Raw genomic sequence first — 15,244 nt, 5'->3', positions numbered from 1 at the left:
CTTTGATTAAATGAGTCTTAAATGACCTCACTGGGGTTTTACTCATTTTGTTTTTGTTTTTTCCCCCGCTGGGTGATAGGTCAGAGGGTCTGAATAAGGATCATTTTTGTCTGAGGATCCGGTCTGTACAGTATAAACTGACAGCAGAGCATTCAGAGTGACATCAGTGGGGAAAAACAGGACTGCACTTAAAGAAAAAGAGGAATCTGGCCCCAGCATACTGGAACTTTGTTGTTAACTGTGAATCACAAGATTCACAGGCCAAAAATACAGACAAAAAACCTCTGTTAAGGAAGGAGTTTTAGAAGGAACAGGATGTCGTTTATATCCCCTGCTGTCAACGTAGAGCCCTTCTGCACTCGTGCATGCATTTATGTTTTTAGTAAAATTAATTAAGGAGCCTAGCAGAGGTCATTTCAAGCTACTGCATGCAACTTCCAGCTGAGCTCCAGTATTGGCTGCTCTTGACCGACTTGGCCAGTTTGTGTTCTGCATCTTGTTCAAGTGATGAAATATAAACTGAAGGTCTCTTAAGAGCAAGCGTGTCTGCGTGTATGTGTTTACTCTGTGAAGTAGTCGTCGTGTGCGAAGTGTATCCTTGTTGTGATTTATAATATTTAAGAGTCACTGACCACACTGGGAAGAGGCAGCCGTTCCAGTCAGCTCACAGAATGGAGATTGATCTCAACACAGACAGAGAAACAAACACACAGGCAGGCAGAAAGCTATCTTTACAAGTTTTACTTTTATTGGTGTACTCTGACAATAACAATGATGGTATAAAAGAAAAATCTCCATCATACAAATTTCAATAATCAAAAGATAATATGCCGATACACAAACGGATCCACATAAGGCTGACATCAAGTTTTGACAAGTGGCTTCAAATGGCTTCAGTTCAAGGAGATCGTCTCTCCTTACAATCAGAGGAGATAAATTTTAAATTTAGCTGTATTGTTTCTCTTTCTTTTTTTTTTTTAATAGTTAACTTTCATACAAAAAAATAATTTGTGTGGATTTTGGAGTGGATTGTGGTCGCTGGTTTGGGTGCCTGTATTTCATTGCATTGTAAGCATAAGGTGTTGTTTTTTTGGCTGAAACACTGCTATCCCGCAGCGCTCTCCTGTGACCTGCGCCTTATCTCAGCTGCTGTCACTATTAAAAAGAAACGTCACGTACAGACACAAGGACAGTTAAATTCATCAAAGGATTTTACGTCTCCGTCTGCCACGACGTGTGCCTTGCATTGCGACAGCGCGTTAAAATACAGGGAGGCCTGCGGGATGCAGAACACCTCTGAGATCGTGAGAGGAATTGAAAATTTATGAAATGAGGTTATTCTTTCCATCAGAAACAAAAAGTCTGTGCTGGGAAGCAGTGATGTAAAAACATTGATGTCACTCTGTAAGCTTTACTAGCACTTAAATGGCACCGGATAAACCCACAAGCCAAACCCTCCCGAAGCCTTGTTCTTTAGCATCTGTAGTGAATTAAGACCTTATAGAATTTCTAAAACACTACACACAACAATATTTACAATGATAATTATCTTGATATGCACTTTTTTTCAATTTAAATATTTTTGCTTATAAAAAAATAAAATAAAAACTTGAATGGAAAAAAAAACGAAACAACAAAAACAAGAACAAACCCAAAAAACACTGCAATAAATTAAGAAGCTTTAAGGCTGCCAGTTTTGTCAGATGCCCAAAGAATGGTCCCTTCATTTAAACTGGCACAGAATGGATGAGGTGAGATAATGGAACGATGAAGACTCTTTAATGAGCAGCAGTCTTGGTCTGGGTCTGGACTGACACCAGGTTTATTTTATTTATGTAGATAGAACTGGAACAAGACTAGCCAACATGCTCTTATCACCAAGTGAAATCAACCAACTTCCTGTTTTAGATAAAATCAGAAGTATTGACTGACTTGTCCTTGTTGCAAGGTCACAAAATAGACAAAGCTGTGTACTAGTCTCCTCAAAGATGGTGTTGGCTTATGAAGCTGCTTATTCTTCATTGTGGAGTATAGAGCCTAATACTGACCCTAACCAGGCTTCAATCAGAGGGCCTCTTTGTATTAAGAGGTCCCGTGTGGTCCATCTCTTTACCTGAACACTCAATTTAAAACCATTTGGGTTTTGCTATAAGTCCACCTAGCTTTTAATTTAAAGCAATGAAACATAAAAAATATATAATATACAGTGCATTATGTAGGTATCAAGACCTAGAATAATAACCTACCAGTTGTTCACAACAAGGTCACTATAAATAATTTTGTCATCAGTGCTGCAAAACCAAAAGGAAAAAACCCAAAACAAAACAGAAACTTTGAAACCTAGGAGGATCGGTAGACCTCGGAAAGGTTTAGCCATTTCACTCAAACGCACATGGAAAAGAAAACTCAACTAAAATGCTGCTACTGTCTGTGACTTCCACTGGACACCTCCTGGGTGATAGGCTAGGAAGTAAACGTGCTTCTGCTTGCGGCAATTTGGATCAACTTTAAGGTGGAAAGGCAACAGGCTTACAGATTTATGGATGTAAACATGCTCAACATCTGCTCCTGTAATTGGAATTAAAATATAAAGTTTGAAGGATGTTTTGCCTGTCAATACCAGCCTCTGTGATGTTGGGATTGGTTCCAGTAAGCACGCAGAGAGAGTCCCTGGAAGGGACCTCTGGAAGGTCAGCACCATTGATCATCAATTAGTATAATGGAGGTGATCAGTGAAAGACAGTGACCGGTAGCATTGTCTGATTCTGTGTCTTGCTCTTCCTGTGGTTGTCACACAAAATGGCCTCCTCCAATATGTCTGCTCAGGAGATTACAATTTAATACCAGGCTACAGGTCCCATTCCATTTCATTAGAAGCAGTTATCTATCTATCTATGCTTTATCTTAAGAGGGAATCTGAATCTGAATGAAATGGAATATACCTCATTTACACAGACCTGAACCTCACCGTCCTGCACAATTACGCATGACTACATTTCAGTGCATCTATATCAGTTTGTGTCACCTATTAAACTGTCACATTAACTGCAAAATAAAATAAAAACTGAACAATTAAGGAAAATAATCCAAAAAAATAAATAAAATGAGGTCCAGCCTCTTTGCTCCATATTTCATTGTGGGAACAACATTAAGTCAACCACCAATATTTTCCTCAAAAACGTACATGTTAAGTAATGCGTACAAGGCGATTTGTGTGAAATGAAGTAGCTGCATGACTAGAGGACAGACAGTGAAGACAGTAAAGTCTGTACGATATATTAAAAAGGAACTTCATTTACAGTATTGGGATTTTACTGAAATCAACACTGTCAAATACACAAATCAGAGAGGAGCATTACACTTCTATGTACTGCCAGAGTCTGTGTCTAATGCACAGTGAAAGGCTGCATGCCACTGAACATAAACCTCTGTTTAGAGCAACTCCCTCCTTCAAAAAAAAAGAATTTCACAAGAAATCTCACAAGCCAAAGCCTGGCCACAAGTTAACAAAGCTAATCAGTGGTTATAACCTGACACTTCAGATAAGGATTGGGACAAGCTGTGTTTTTTCCCCCCAATCGAAATGTTGATAAAGAAAGAGGTGTCATTTAAAAAGTAAAGGCAGCCATCGAATGGTAGTTGTATTTTCACAGGGCCCAAAGTGAAGCAGGGCTGGCTAACAGTATTACAAAGACTACACAATCTGCAAAATAACAAAGCAAATGCTTCTGTAAACACCAGTGACAGTTACAGCAATCAAGTATTTTCTAATTCCAATTCTCTTTTGTCACAATTAAGGTGAGTAAACACTGAAGACACAAAACCTAAAAATAAAAAACAGCAAGCGTTTATCTCTCCCTGGCCCGAATTCACACCCGCATGCCAAGTGAGGTCTGCAACCTGCCGGTCAAAGCTTCAGAAGCAAAGGGACCCGGGAGGTCACCCCGATAACTTTGAACCGACAACGAGATACATACAGGCCATTTGCATAGCTCTCCCTCACTTACACACAGACACGCAAACAGGCACACGCAACTTCTGAACAGGGTGGCATGTTTGCTTAGGCAAAGTTGGGTTGAGTGTGAAGTTTGCATACGCAGTCACTTCTTCTCTCTAGTCCAATGAGGGCATGCTAGCACCCGCGCTATTGCATCTGTATAGTGAGGAAGTCAGGGCTAAAGTTCTGCTGTCTGATATTACAGCTTATTGCTAACAGGATGAACATTGCACTCCAACATACAGCCACTTGCAGGCAGGCAGGACATTCCATGCAATTACGCAAACATCAGTCTTTAAATCGTGTGCTTGAAAGACAAAACACAAGAGATGGTTAAGGAAACAATATTCTCTAAACTCAGAAAGAAAAACTATTTCACATACAACATATAACCACAGCCTCTAACTCCCTATGTCGTCTTCTCTTGCTCTCTTTTCTTGTAGATTTGGCATACTGTATGCAGAACCAGCTGCAAGAGTCCACTCGCTTAAAGTTGATGTGTCGTGTTATGTGTGCATGCAAATGTTTTCACAGGCGTACTGCATTTATGAAAGAAGAAGTGCAAGAGAAAAAGTAATTAAAAAAAAAAAAGTCATAGCCTTAGGACAATGTCAGCACATTTAAGCTAAACTCTGCGTGCATGTGTGGTGTGTGTGTGTGTTTATACGTGCGTGCACTTAAACGTATGTGTACCATAACCTATCGAAATCATCGAGCACAGAGGTGCCACGTGGAGCTAGTGATGGACAGAAGAAGAAAATGAATTGAGGAATGAATGCTGAAGGCCAAAATGGTGCAAAAGGCATGTGGAGACTGAAGTCTAGATAAGCCCAGATGAGAGGAGTGATGGACTGTGGCACAAACAAGTGCAGCATTTATCCCTATTTTCTTATATGATTTATCAAACATATGCTTTTGATTCTCCTTTTTTTTTTTTTTTGCATACAACCAAAATAAACAAAGCAATAAATCTGTCAACTAAAAAGTCCTAAGCAGTGTTGCAACTGGTGAGATATGGCTGATGTCCCAAAGGACTTTGATTTTGCAGTCCAGCTCTGCCTACGTCAGTAGTCAGCTATTGGTGCAAGCTTTCTGCTCAAGCTGACTGTGATGTTGGTGTAGAGAGGCCTTCTGGACACTAGGGGGGAGTAGTTTAGGTTGTTAAGACCATCCACCTTCTGTCTCTCCTTTGAGTGACGGAGAAGACTATACCTGCAGGTGCAAAATGAGAGGAGAAAACAGAACACTGTAAGAAGCACTTTTCTCTCATTACATGTGAAAAGGATGGCAAAATGTAAAAAGTGCAGCGTTTGTGCCGAATGGAGTGATTCTTGTCTAAACAGCCAAAAATACCTTATTTGTGGCCCAGGATTGTAATCTACTACTTATGTACATCACTAAATGTGCGAAGCTACAAGTTTGACAAAGAACGAGCAGTTGCCTCAACAAAACTAAGCAAGAGCCCACTGCCTCTCAATCAGCCACTGATTCTAACCACAGCGTTTTTTTTTAAACAACTCTAAAATATCTCAGAGTTGGCATGGGGGGAGTCCGCCGCAGGCCTAACACAGACTATATATACACCCTTGGACTCTTTTAGTCTCCTGCTATGTTGTACCATCGATTTCATACATTTTTCAACAGAAGAAAACTTTTGCATACTAGATGACTAAAAAGCTGGAAAGTGCTTTGGATCAATTCATATCAGGGTGTGATATGAATAAAAGTTACTCGACTTCATTAATCGAAACCACCCTTCACATTCAGGCGAGCTGCCAAAGTATAGCTCTGGACTGCAGAAATTCCTTAACAAACAGCTGCACTATGTGACAAATATCCTCATTCATGCTGTTTCGGTGACATTTTCACGCAAAATGATCACAGAGTTCAAGTTAGAAGTGTCAGAGTAAAAGTGAAAGCTGACTAAACTGAGGCAGAGGGCTACACCCCTGCTCCCTCAGTTTAGTCAGGCAAAGTGACCACCAGGCTGGGCTTAGAAGAGAAAGGCGCTAAAACATAATATTTCAAACAGGGGGGGATAAAATAATTTGACATAAAATGTGCAAACGTATTCCAGTAGATCCCTAAATGATATGAGTATATGAGTAGCTTAAATTTAAGGCTTATTTTAAAGTTAAATAAGTGAAAAATAAATTCCACTTAGTACTGTGGTACTATGTAAAACTATATGAAAGAAACATTTACTCTTTGGGCCATTTTTAAGTTACTCAGGAATTTAGCCCTGAAGCATAGGAGCATATCACATGCAAAGTCTTTAAAAGAGTGGAAATTCTATCAAAGGTACTGCTTTGGCTTTTCATGTGACTGGCTTACATCACATGAGTCTAAGCCTCACTGCAATTATCAGCTTCCTCCTTTGGTTGGGAGTGTGTATTATGTACTGTTTGTAAGTGAGCTGTGAAAACCTAGGACACTAACCTGCCCAGGAACTGCACTTCTCCGCGATGGTGATGTGGAATGGACATGTAGCGTCCCAGGTCTCCGTGTGGTCTGCTTACTGTGTAATTGGCAAACTGCACCCTACAGAAACATATTTAAATTTTTAATCCATATTGTACACAGTTGGGAGGAAAAGGCATTGTGTTTATGATCCTGCTATAATAATTATCACAATAATGCCTCTGATAGCTGAGCTATAATATTTCAAATAGTCAATAACATGCTCCAAATACATCAGAAAGATTTCATAGTAAAGGCAAAAAGGAAGGATTTCATGGAAACAAATATACAAGAGAATCAGTATTTACAGTACACACAGATTTACTCTGTGTGTACAGCTGCCTGTGAGTTGTGTAGGTGGGGGAAACGCTCTGGGCTGAAGTGGGAAAAAACAATATAATACAAAAGCCTTCTATGTGCCAAATGGCCTACATCATCACTTGAGGATGCCTAATGTCAACACTACTGTTAACCACATGCTGCAGCTCTATCAGAAAGGCCAGTGTGTGTTTGTCTGTACAAGTTGCCCTCACCTGTTCCACAGGTCATCGTCCTCTCCTCCCCAGCCCCAGAACGCATTGGGAAATCCGTTAATCTTTTTGAACTGCTTAACCATCAGGCCACTGACACCGCCGAAGAACTCATTATACGGCAGCCTTTGAGGGACAGTTATACATATTGAGATTCATTTTTTGCGTCCGAACACATGTACTCTGTAATTCCCCAAAGACAATAATCAGGACTCACATGTAGGAATACTTGTCCAGTTTGACCGCAAAGTGTCGGGGCATGTCCGTACAGCCGTAGTAGTTTCTGTCATTCTCCATTAGATGGTCTACATCATGGAAGATCAGACAGTCCCAGTTCAGGTCCTTCATAGCTTCCTTGTAGCCCACATTGAACAACATGGCTCGGTTAAATGGCTCTGTACCCGCCTAAAGAAAAAAAGATGATACTTTGGTATAGCTGCCTTTTCATAAAAAAAGGGGGAAGATAATGGGTTATAACTTCCATAAAACAGTGGCTTGAGATGAAATTCATTTAGTTGTTTACCTCTGAATTCAATTGATTGTGAAAATAAGTGAACCTACTTGTTCTATTATATAAAAGGCAAAGTGGAGTCTCTGTTTCTGCAGCACTGGCACCAGGTGTCTCAGGAGAATGGGCAAGTGTTCATGTCGGTTCCTGAAGGGAACTAGGATTGCCACCTAGGTACACAAAGGAGAATAACATGGGACTTGAATAAATTGCAAAGATATAGGGATAAATTTAGAGTAGAGTTAGAGTTAGAGTAGATAGCACCTTTACATGTCCAAATCAACACTAATACTGAAACATGTTTCATTATACTACTTTCTCCAATGTCCGATGTGGACATCTTGATCAGTATCTTAGTGTGTGCTGTGTGAAACCACTAAAATATTCCAATTAGCACCTGACTCATCACAAGATTGGCGGATTTGCAGAGTGTCATTTCCACAATGAGAAGTGACATGGATCAGTCCACCCCCCCCCCCCCCCAAAAAAAAAAAACAACCCACTGAGCAGCTGAATGACTGTGTAGCGTTTATTTTTCTCCATAGATTTGTAATAATGGTTGTTCTTGTTTTGCACTTTCTTTTGAAGATCAATAAAAAAGTGAAATATTCACAGAATATAACTGGCTAGGAGACGCTAAGAAAGAGACAGGTGTAAAAAAAAAAAGAGAGAGAGAGAAAGAGAGAGAGAGAGAGAGAGAGAGGGAGAGAGGGAGAGAGAGAAAGAGACAGAGAGAGAGGGAGAGAGAGAAAGAGACAGAGAGAGAGAGGGAGAGAGAGAAAGAGACAGAGAGAGAGAGAGAGAGGGAGAGAGAGAAAGACTGCTGGCTAATGAGATAAACAGGGGAAAAAATGCTGTCAGACCATACACGGTCCTTTGGGGCAAAGGAATGTGAGAGAGATACAGACAGATGGAAGGCAAGATCACTCTACTGGGCAGAAAAAAAAAGTACTGTTAGGCTAAAGATTAAAGACTGAAACAATACTGCAAAGCACAAACACAGGCTGGAATTTAGGTTACTTCCTGTACTTTGTGTTTATGTGTACTTTTTCTGGAATTTGAATGTCAAATAGAAGAGCTCCATCAATCTTATTTGCACAGGGAGCAACAGAATAAAAGAAAGGGCATAAAAGGAAAGGTACACATAGGAGAAATTCTGATAATTCCTCTCATCATTTCCTTCCCATGGTGACACTGAAGCCCTGTTGAGGTAGAGAATATGTTATATTGCTGGCTTTACTACTGTTACGGTGATAGTATTTATGGCTAAGCTTCACATGTTCTTCACAGCTTCAATCAGACATGCCGGAATCAGTCACAGTACTTGACCGATATTATGTGTGCTAAACACATGCATAGACGTCAACAGATCAGACCATTATTAAACTGCTATTGCTTATTTATTATACATAATACTTATTTACTGTGAGATCGATCCTGTCTCAGTGTCTGATAATTTATCATAAGTAATTTATGAAGTAACTCCTGCTATGCTCTGTGTATAAATAAACACACCTTTCTCGTGTTCTCATGGAGAGTTTCTGCTGCTGTCTAATGCCCCAGAAACGCAGAAAAAAAAGAACTTTTGTGGCAACAATATTTTTGTCTTCATTGCAGTTTTAAGGTTTTGCTGTTCATTTGACATTGCTATGCAAACTCTGTACTGAAACACTGAACACTCAGAGTAGAAACTCTTGCATTACTATTGCCTACATTACTTTTAGCAATGTGTTAAAAAAACATAGCAACTAAGCATGCACATATATCGGTGTTATTGTGGGGCAAAGGCGGGTTTTAGCAGGCCCAGCGCTACAAACCTAATGCTGCTGCACTGTGTGAGAGGCATGTTTTATATACAAAATGGAAAAAGTCATCCGGAAACACTTGCACAACCATTCGACTATCTATAAAAAGGTGACAATTCAATAGAAACCCAAGTGTGCAGAGCACATGCAAGCTATTTCTTGCTCCACTGGCCACATTACACACAAGATTGTTTTTTTCAGTGGGCACTTACCTTCCAGCGAGGTAAACAGTCTGTGGGCTTCCAGTAGCCTCCAGGGGCAATGTTGGGCTTTCCCTCCAGCAAGGATCTTTCCACTTCTTCAAGAGATATCTCACTCATATTCACTTCCAACCTGCCCTCTGTGCGTGGGGGAAAGAGAGAGTGAGAGGGAGTCAAGCAACAGTCATGAAGCAAGAAAGGTCAAGAGCGTGGGGGAGAAAATAAGAGACACGGTGTGCAAGTAAAGAAGAACAGTAGCGAGAGGAAAAAGATCATAGGAATGTGACTAAGAAAATGTCAAAGCCTGCAACATTTGAGAAATCTGGGACATAAATTGTCTGCTTGTGCTATAACACAATACTGTATTTGATGCGTCATCAGTCAAAGCTAATATAAAACATATTCTTGGAACAGTTTCACAGCTCAATACTACAACAAATAAGTACAGAGGCATAAGGAACATTTCCACTGAGAGCCTTTTTTTTCATTTGTTACCTACTTGTTATTACAGAATAAGGAGTTTGGTTCTAAGGAAAGAATTCAAATTAAATTTAAAATCACAACTTTAACAGTGCACTTACTCATGGAGGGCAGCCTCTCAGGGCAAACTTGTGAGGGGAGGTAGGTGAAACCCTCGGGGAGGTATGTAGTGGGAAGAGCATCGCTTTCACTGAAGTTGAAGTCATAAGAATAATCTGAAAGTGAAAAATAAAACATGACCGGCTTCATGCTTTAATGTACAGCGTGTATAAAAAAAGAAAATGATTTCAGGAGGTGGACATTTTCTAAAGTAATGTACACAGAAGCTAACAGTAATTTATACAATATGAATACATGTCTGTATTATAGTCAAACTTGTCCCATACTTTGGCGAGCATGTCTGGAGCCACTAATGCCACCAACAGGCAATCACGTGAAACTTACAATTCCCCTTTTTCCAACAGCACGTGTTTCAGTCATTACCAGCAAACAGCTGCAGAACTAAAGGACTTTGAAATTGATTGATTCTTTTTGATACACCCTGTATTTTACTGACAGCTTTTCATTGTCATTCAAAATATATTTTCTAGTAAAGGCAAGCATCAGTCACTTACTGGAAAGCAAACAGACTTAACTGTGAAAACACCATAGCGCTTTTTCTTTTACTTCCTTATTTAAACATTGTTTGACACTGCACTCATTCTCTTGTAAGGATATGAAAGACAACATTTGTGCTAAACATTTCTAATAAACTAGTGTGCATGGGCATGTTTTTACCTGTGCCATTTATGCTGTAAGCCCCCCTCACTACTTGCTCCAGAACCTGAGCTCCAATGTTCTTCACGTTCTCTCTGATCTGGATCCCTCTGGCCTGGACCATAAACACATACTCATTCACTATGGACAGAAGAAAAAACAGGCGAAAAAAAGAATTAATACACTTTATTATTAAACACAGACTCAAGGCATGTATTTGAGAAACCCAAGCACAGACATGAATCATATTATGTTAACGCAAAACGACTTTTAAAAATGTTTGAAATGTCTGAGAATGCATATATTCATTCTCAGACCCCTTATCCTTTCACTTCTTCTTTCTGAGAATTATTTCAAACAATATTCATGTTTAAGAAATGCGGTTGCACTAGGTTGCACTGCAAACAGCATGGGTGTGCTTAGTAAGGAGGGAATTTCCCAACTAAATATCAAGAGGCCGACCGATGGCATGTTAATCTATATTGAAGAGAAGCAGTGGGAGAAGAGGTTAAACTTAAACTTTTTTAAGAAGGAGGAAGAAATGAAAATAGATTTTTAATTATTGATTAACTTCCTTCTGCAATATTTTACTCTATTTTACTAAGCTATTTCCAGTCATAAAGGTCTGGAAACCACTGTATCGTTTTGAAGCACTCTTTTTCGTGAGAAAATGTGACGGGGACATATAGGATGTGGGTGAAACTACACAGCATAGAGTAGTCACATACAGGAAACAGGAAGTAGCAAGAGATTCTAGGTGAATGAGAATGTGCCAATCTGGGATTGTAGTGAGATTTCTATTGTACCAGCGACATCTCATCAAGCTGACACAATATTATGTAGTAGATCTGTTTGCTATAACAGTTCAGTCGATTTATTCCTAACTATAATTGGGAACTACACCAGAGAGGCTTAGTGAGTGTTCCAGTCAGCATGGAACTGACCTAAATAAACACCACAACAGTGGTTAACCTGCCAAGCAATGTAGTGGAACAAAAGGGGGTTATGTGGTCTAACTGTGAATAGCTGAATACACCTAGTGATGCATGCACTCTTTGGTGTACAGTAAAGAAGTATGACATACTATGTGCATAGTAAGAAGCTTTAAAAACATTCAAAAAACATTTAAAACACTGAATCAAGTTTCAGAAGTCAAACAAAATAGGCAAAAACACAGCTCATAGAATAACTTCTCTGCCTTTGTAGCTCTGTGTCCAACACCGGCAATGTCAAGATGATCTGCATTATTGCGGACATTGTATCTGTGTGGATGGCATGTATACTGCTGAGCTAGAAATCCCCTGGATGTGATTTGTCATGGTAATTGCATTACAGTTTCCATCACATTTATCTTATCTTATACAAAATGCCAGGCTTGCAGGATCAGAGACTAGTGGCTGAGCGTTAGCTGAAATCAATGTTCTCATTTTACTTCTGCAGCACTCAAATAGTACAGTGCAGCTGGAACCGCAGAAGACGACAATGGAACAGACAACAGATTCTCTTCACTTGCACTGTAGCACATGTAGAGGAAGAGCGACACGCACGCATGTTCAAATGTACGCACAAACACGCACGCACACACACATGCACACACGTGCATTAACTGATGCCCTTCTGAGGCACCATATGGATGGAAAAAGGCTAAGAGGCGTCTGGAGTGTGACCCAGTGCAAGCCACCAACATATTTTGACAAGTCTTTTTCTCACGCCTGCCAAGCATATGAATATACAGTAAAAAAACAAAAAAGCCAAAAAATACCACAACATAATAAGCAGGTGTATATCATAGCAGATTTTAAATGAGCTAAACTATGTCAAATGAGAAGACGCTCAGATTGTGGTGAAAGCACTTTGGTCCACTCTTCTTTACACCGTTACTTCTGTTCACTGAGGTTTATGGACAGTCCGTTCTTGGGATCATTGTCCTGCTTTGGCCAAGCTTTAGCTATCGTACAGATGCTTCACATTTGCCTCATACTTCAATATATAAAAAAAGTTTGCGGTTGACTCAGTGACGGTAGAATTTAGGCCTGTGGCTGCAAAACAAGCCCAAACCATCACCCCTCCTCCACCATGCTTGACATTTAATATGAGGTGTTAGTGTTGACATGCTGTGTTTAGCTTTCACTAAATGTGTTGCTGTGCATTAAAGCCAAACATCCTCACTTTGGTCTCATGTGTCCAAAGGATGTTTTTCCACAAGTCACACGACTTCTTTCTGGAAAAACGTCCTTTGTAAACCTAAGCCATACTGCCATATTATTCTTTGAACTTAGAAAGAATATCTTTCCCCTGCAACCTGTCCAAGTCAGAACAAGACTAAAGAAATATGAATGTACTCTTCGTGAACTTTAAATAGCATTTACAAGCCAACTGATGCCTTTAGAATCTGAGATATTGTTCCTGGGTTTTTTTTTTTGCATTTTCTCGGAACATTGCACGGCCAGCTCTTTGGATGAATTTCCTGGGTATCTGTTCACTCCTGGGAAGACTGGCAATGGGCTAGTACTTACCCTCCTAATTTCTATGGAAGCAGTAAAGATGTGCCATTTAAAGACCTGTTGAGTACCAGATTATCATTATACCCTGATATTTAAGAACCTGAAAGAGGTGAATTGAAAAAGGGTGTACTTTCATTTTACCGTGAGTGTATTATATATTAACTACCCTATCATACTGTACCAAACAGCAGCATACGAAGATTAAAGCAAAGCTAAGAAGTCTTTTCTTTGGTGTAAAATATATATACATATATGAATAAATAAAAAAGAGGGTCAGGTTGACTGAAATTACAAACTAAAACACAGCCATGTAGCAACATAAAAAAAGGTCAACATTGTCATCTGCTGTGCCCACTGGTCTGTGCTATACAGAGCAGTGGGCTTACAATTTCTCTCACATCTAACATGCACTCTAGAGGCTGGATTAATGGTTTACGGTGAGGTAGGCAAGGTTATAAACTGTGACAAATGCAATAGCCATGAGAGACCTTGGCTTTAGAGGAAACTAACATAGCAGATTACAACACAAAGCCATTAATACTGGACATATCAGGACAGAGGAGGCATGTATCACCACAGAGCTTTGTCAGTGTGTCAGTGTCGGCATATACAACTATATAAATGAGACATGGGGACACGTAGGACCCCCTCCCCAGCCAAACCCTTCCGGCTCTTCATCCCATCAGCACCACTCACTGTAACCCATCAAGCACGACAGGCAACCTTGAATGACCTTGTCTTCTATAGCTCTCAGAGAACATCCAGCCGTCACGCCAAGCACAACCCACCTATCCTTGTCTCTTTCTCCATATCACTCCCTCTTATCTGTCATTTCCTCTATCTCCCTCTTCATCTAGTTGTGCTGCTGTCTCTGTGTAATGTGGTTTGTATCACTTTCTGTCAAGTCCGTTTGTTGCTTTCATTTTAAGCAAATGAGCTGAATGATGGATTGCAGGCTTATGGGGACAATTCCAGGCACCGACCCTGCACCATATTGTAGTGCAAGAGAGGTTAATCGAAAAAGAAAATGGAAAGAACTAAAAAAAAAGTAAACACACGCACATACCCCTTTGTTTTTTCTCTAAAAAGGCAATTAACTGCACACTGATACAGCTCAGCAGTGGGAGGTGATTTCTCCTGTTCTGCTAGCTAGGCGATAAGAGCTGAAAGGCATTTTTTTTTTTTTACCTCAGACCAGAAATGCTTTCTGCATGCATGCACTATAGTCACTTTCAAAATGTTCATTTTAATGCCGCTGTATATCACTGACACCTACATCATATTATTCACACATATTAATTGACTTTAAAAGTAGATTAGGAGAGCGTTTGTATTGTTAGAGTGTTTTCTACACAGTTTCATTTGAATACCTCACGGTAAGGAAAATGGGCGAATACTCTAAGCAAAAACATAAAATCCCTCACAATGAACTGGAACAACTATTGTAACTTGAGTGCATTGATCAGCTGATAAACGTTTGGGATGTGCACATGGTGATGTGTAACTTGACCTTTTTAAACACAAACTGGATATTATCTGAAGGGACACACTTGTTATTACCTTGTTGGACTGTTTGCAAATGATGGTGAGAAATACATAAGCTACAGTGGATTGACACTCACCACCCACAGCCATGCCTCAGTCAGTGAACCCATACAAATGCACGCACATGTGAAATGAACAATGCCGTGTTACCACAGAGAACATTCTACATCCTCCCCCCTCCCTTTACCCATTGATAGGTGTGACCCCTCCCAAAAAAAACAAAAACAAAACAAAAAACCATGAAACAAAAAAAACCAAAACAGAAATTCAAACACCAAACAATGGGCATAATTATATGACGAAACAAACTCCTTATCAGCCCCATCTGTAATTCCAATTACAGTTTTTCAAATAAGCCTGTGTGAACATCAAACATCAAGACAGGTGCTTCCTGCACACAGTATTGCTTTTATTGTTTTATCATTAATAATACAGACAAACTGACACTAAAACCACATT

General features: G+C 39.8%; 1 protein-coding gene across 1 annotated transcript in view; it reads right to left on the bottom strand.

The window, feature by feature from the left end:
* Positions 1-726: 726 nt before the first annotated feature.
* Positions 727-15,244, bottom strand: part of b4galt5 (UDP-Gal:betaGlcNAc beta 1,4- galactosyltransferase, polypeptide 5) — a 32,592-nt gene continuing 18,074 nt past the window's right edge. Inside the window, exons 2-9 of the mRNA XM_084916031.1 lie at positions 10,758-10,877; positions 10,082-10,195; positions 9,513-9,640; positions 7,549-7,665; positions 7,205-7,392; positions 6,991-7,113; positions 6,437-6,538; positions 727-5,209 (exon numbers count right to left, since the gene is read on the bottom strand). Coding sequence (XP_084772157.1) covers positions 5,062-5,209; positions 6,437-6,538; positions 6,991-7,113; positions 7,205-7,392; positions 7,549-7,665; positions 9,513-9,640; positions 10,082-10,195; positions 10,758-10,877 — 1,040 coding nt within the window. The 3' untranslated portion in view covers positions 727-5,061. The remainder of the gene's footprint in view (positions 5,210-6,436; positions 6,539-6,990; positions 7,114-7,204; positions 7,393-7,548; positions 7,666-9,512; positions 9,641-10,081; positions 10,196-10,757; positions 10,878-15,244) is intronic.

Source organism: Perissodus microlepis, chromosome 20 (assembly GCF_051167445.1).
Source record: "Perissodus microlepis isolate ML-2025 ecotype Zambia chromosome 20, ASM5116744v1, whole genome shotgun sequence".
Lineage (NCBI taxonomy): Eukaryota > Metazoa > Chordata > Actinopteri > Cichliformes > Cichlidae > Perissodus > Perissodus microlepis.
The sequence above is the reverse complement of the archived record's forward strand: the minus strand, read 5'-3'. Positions and strand labels throughout refer to the sequence as shown.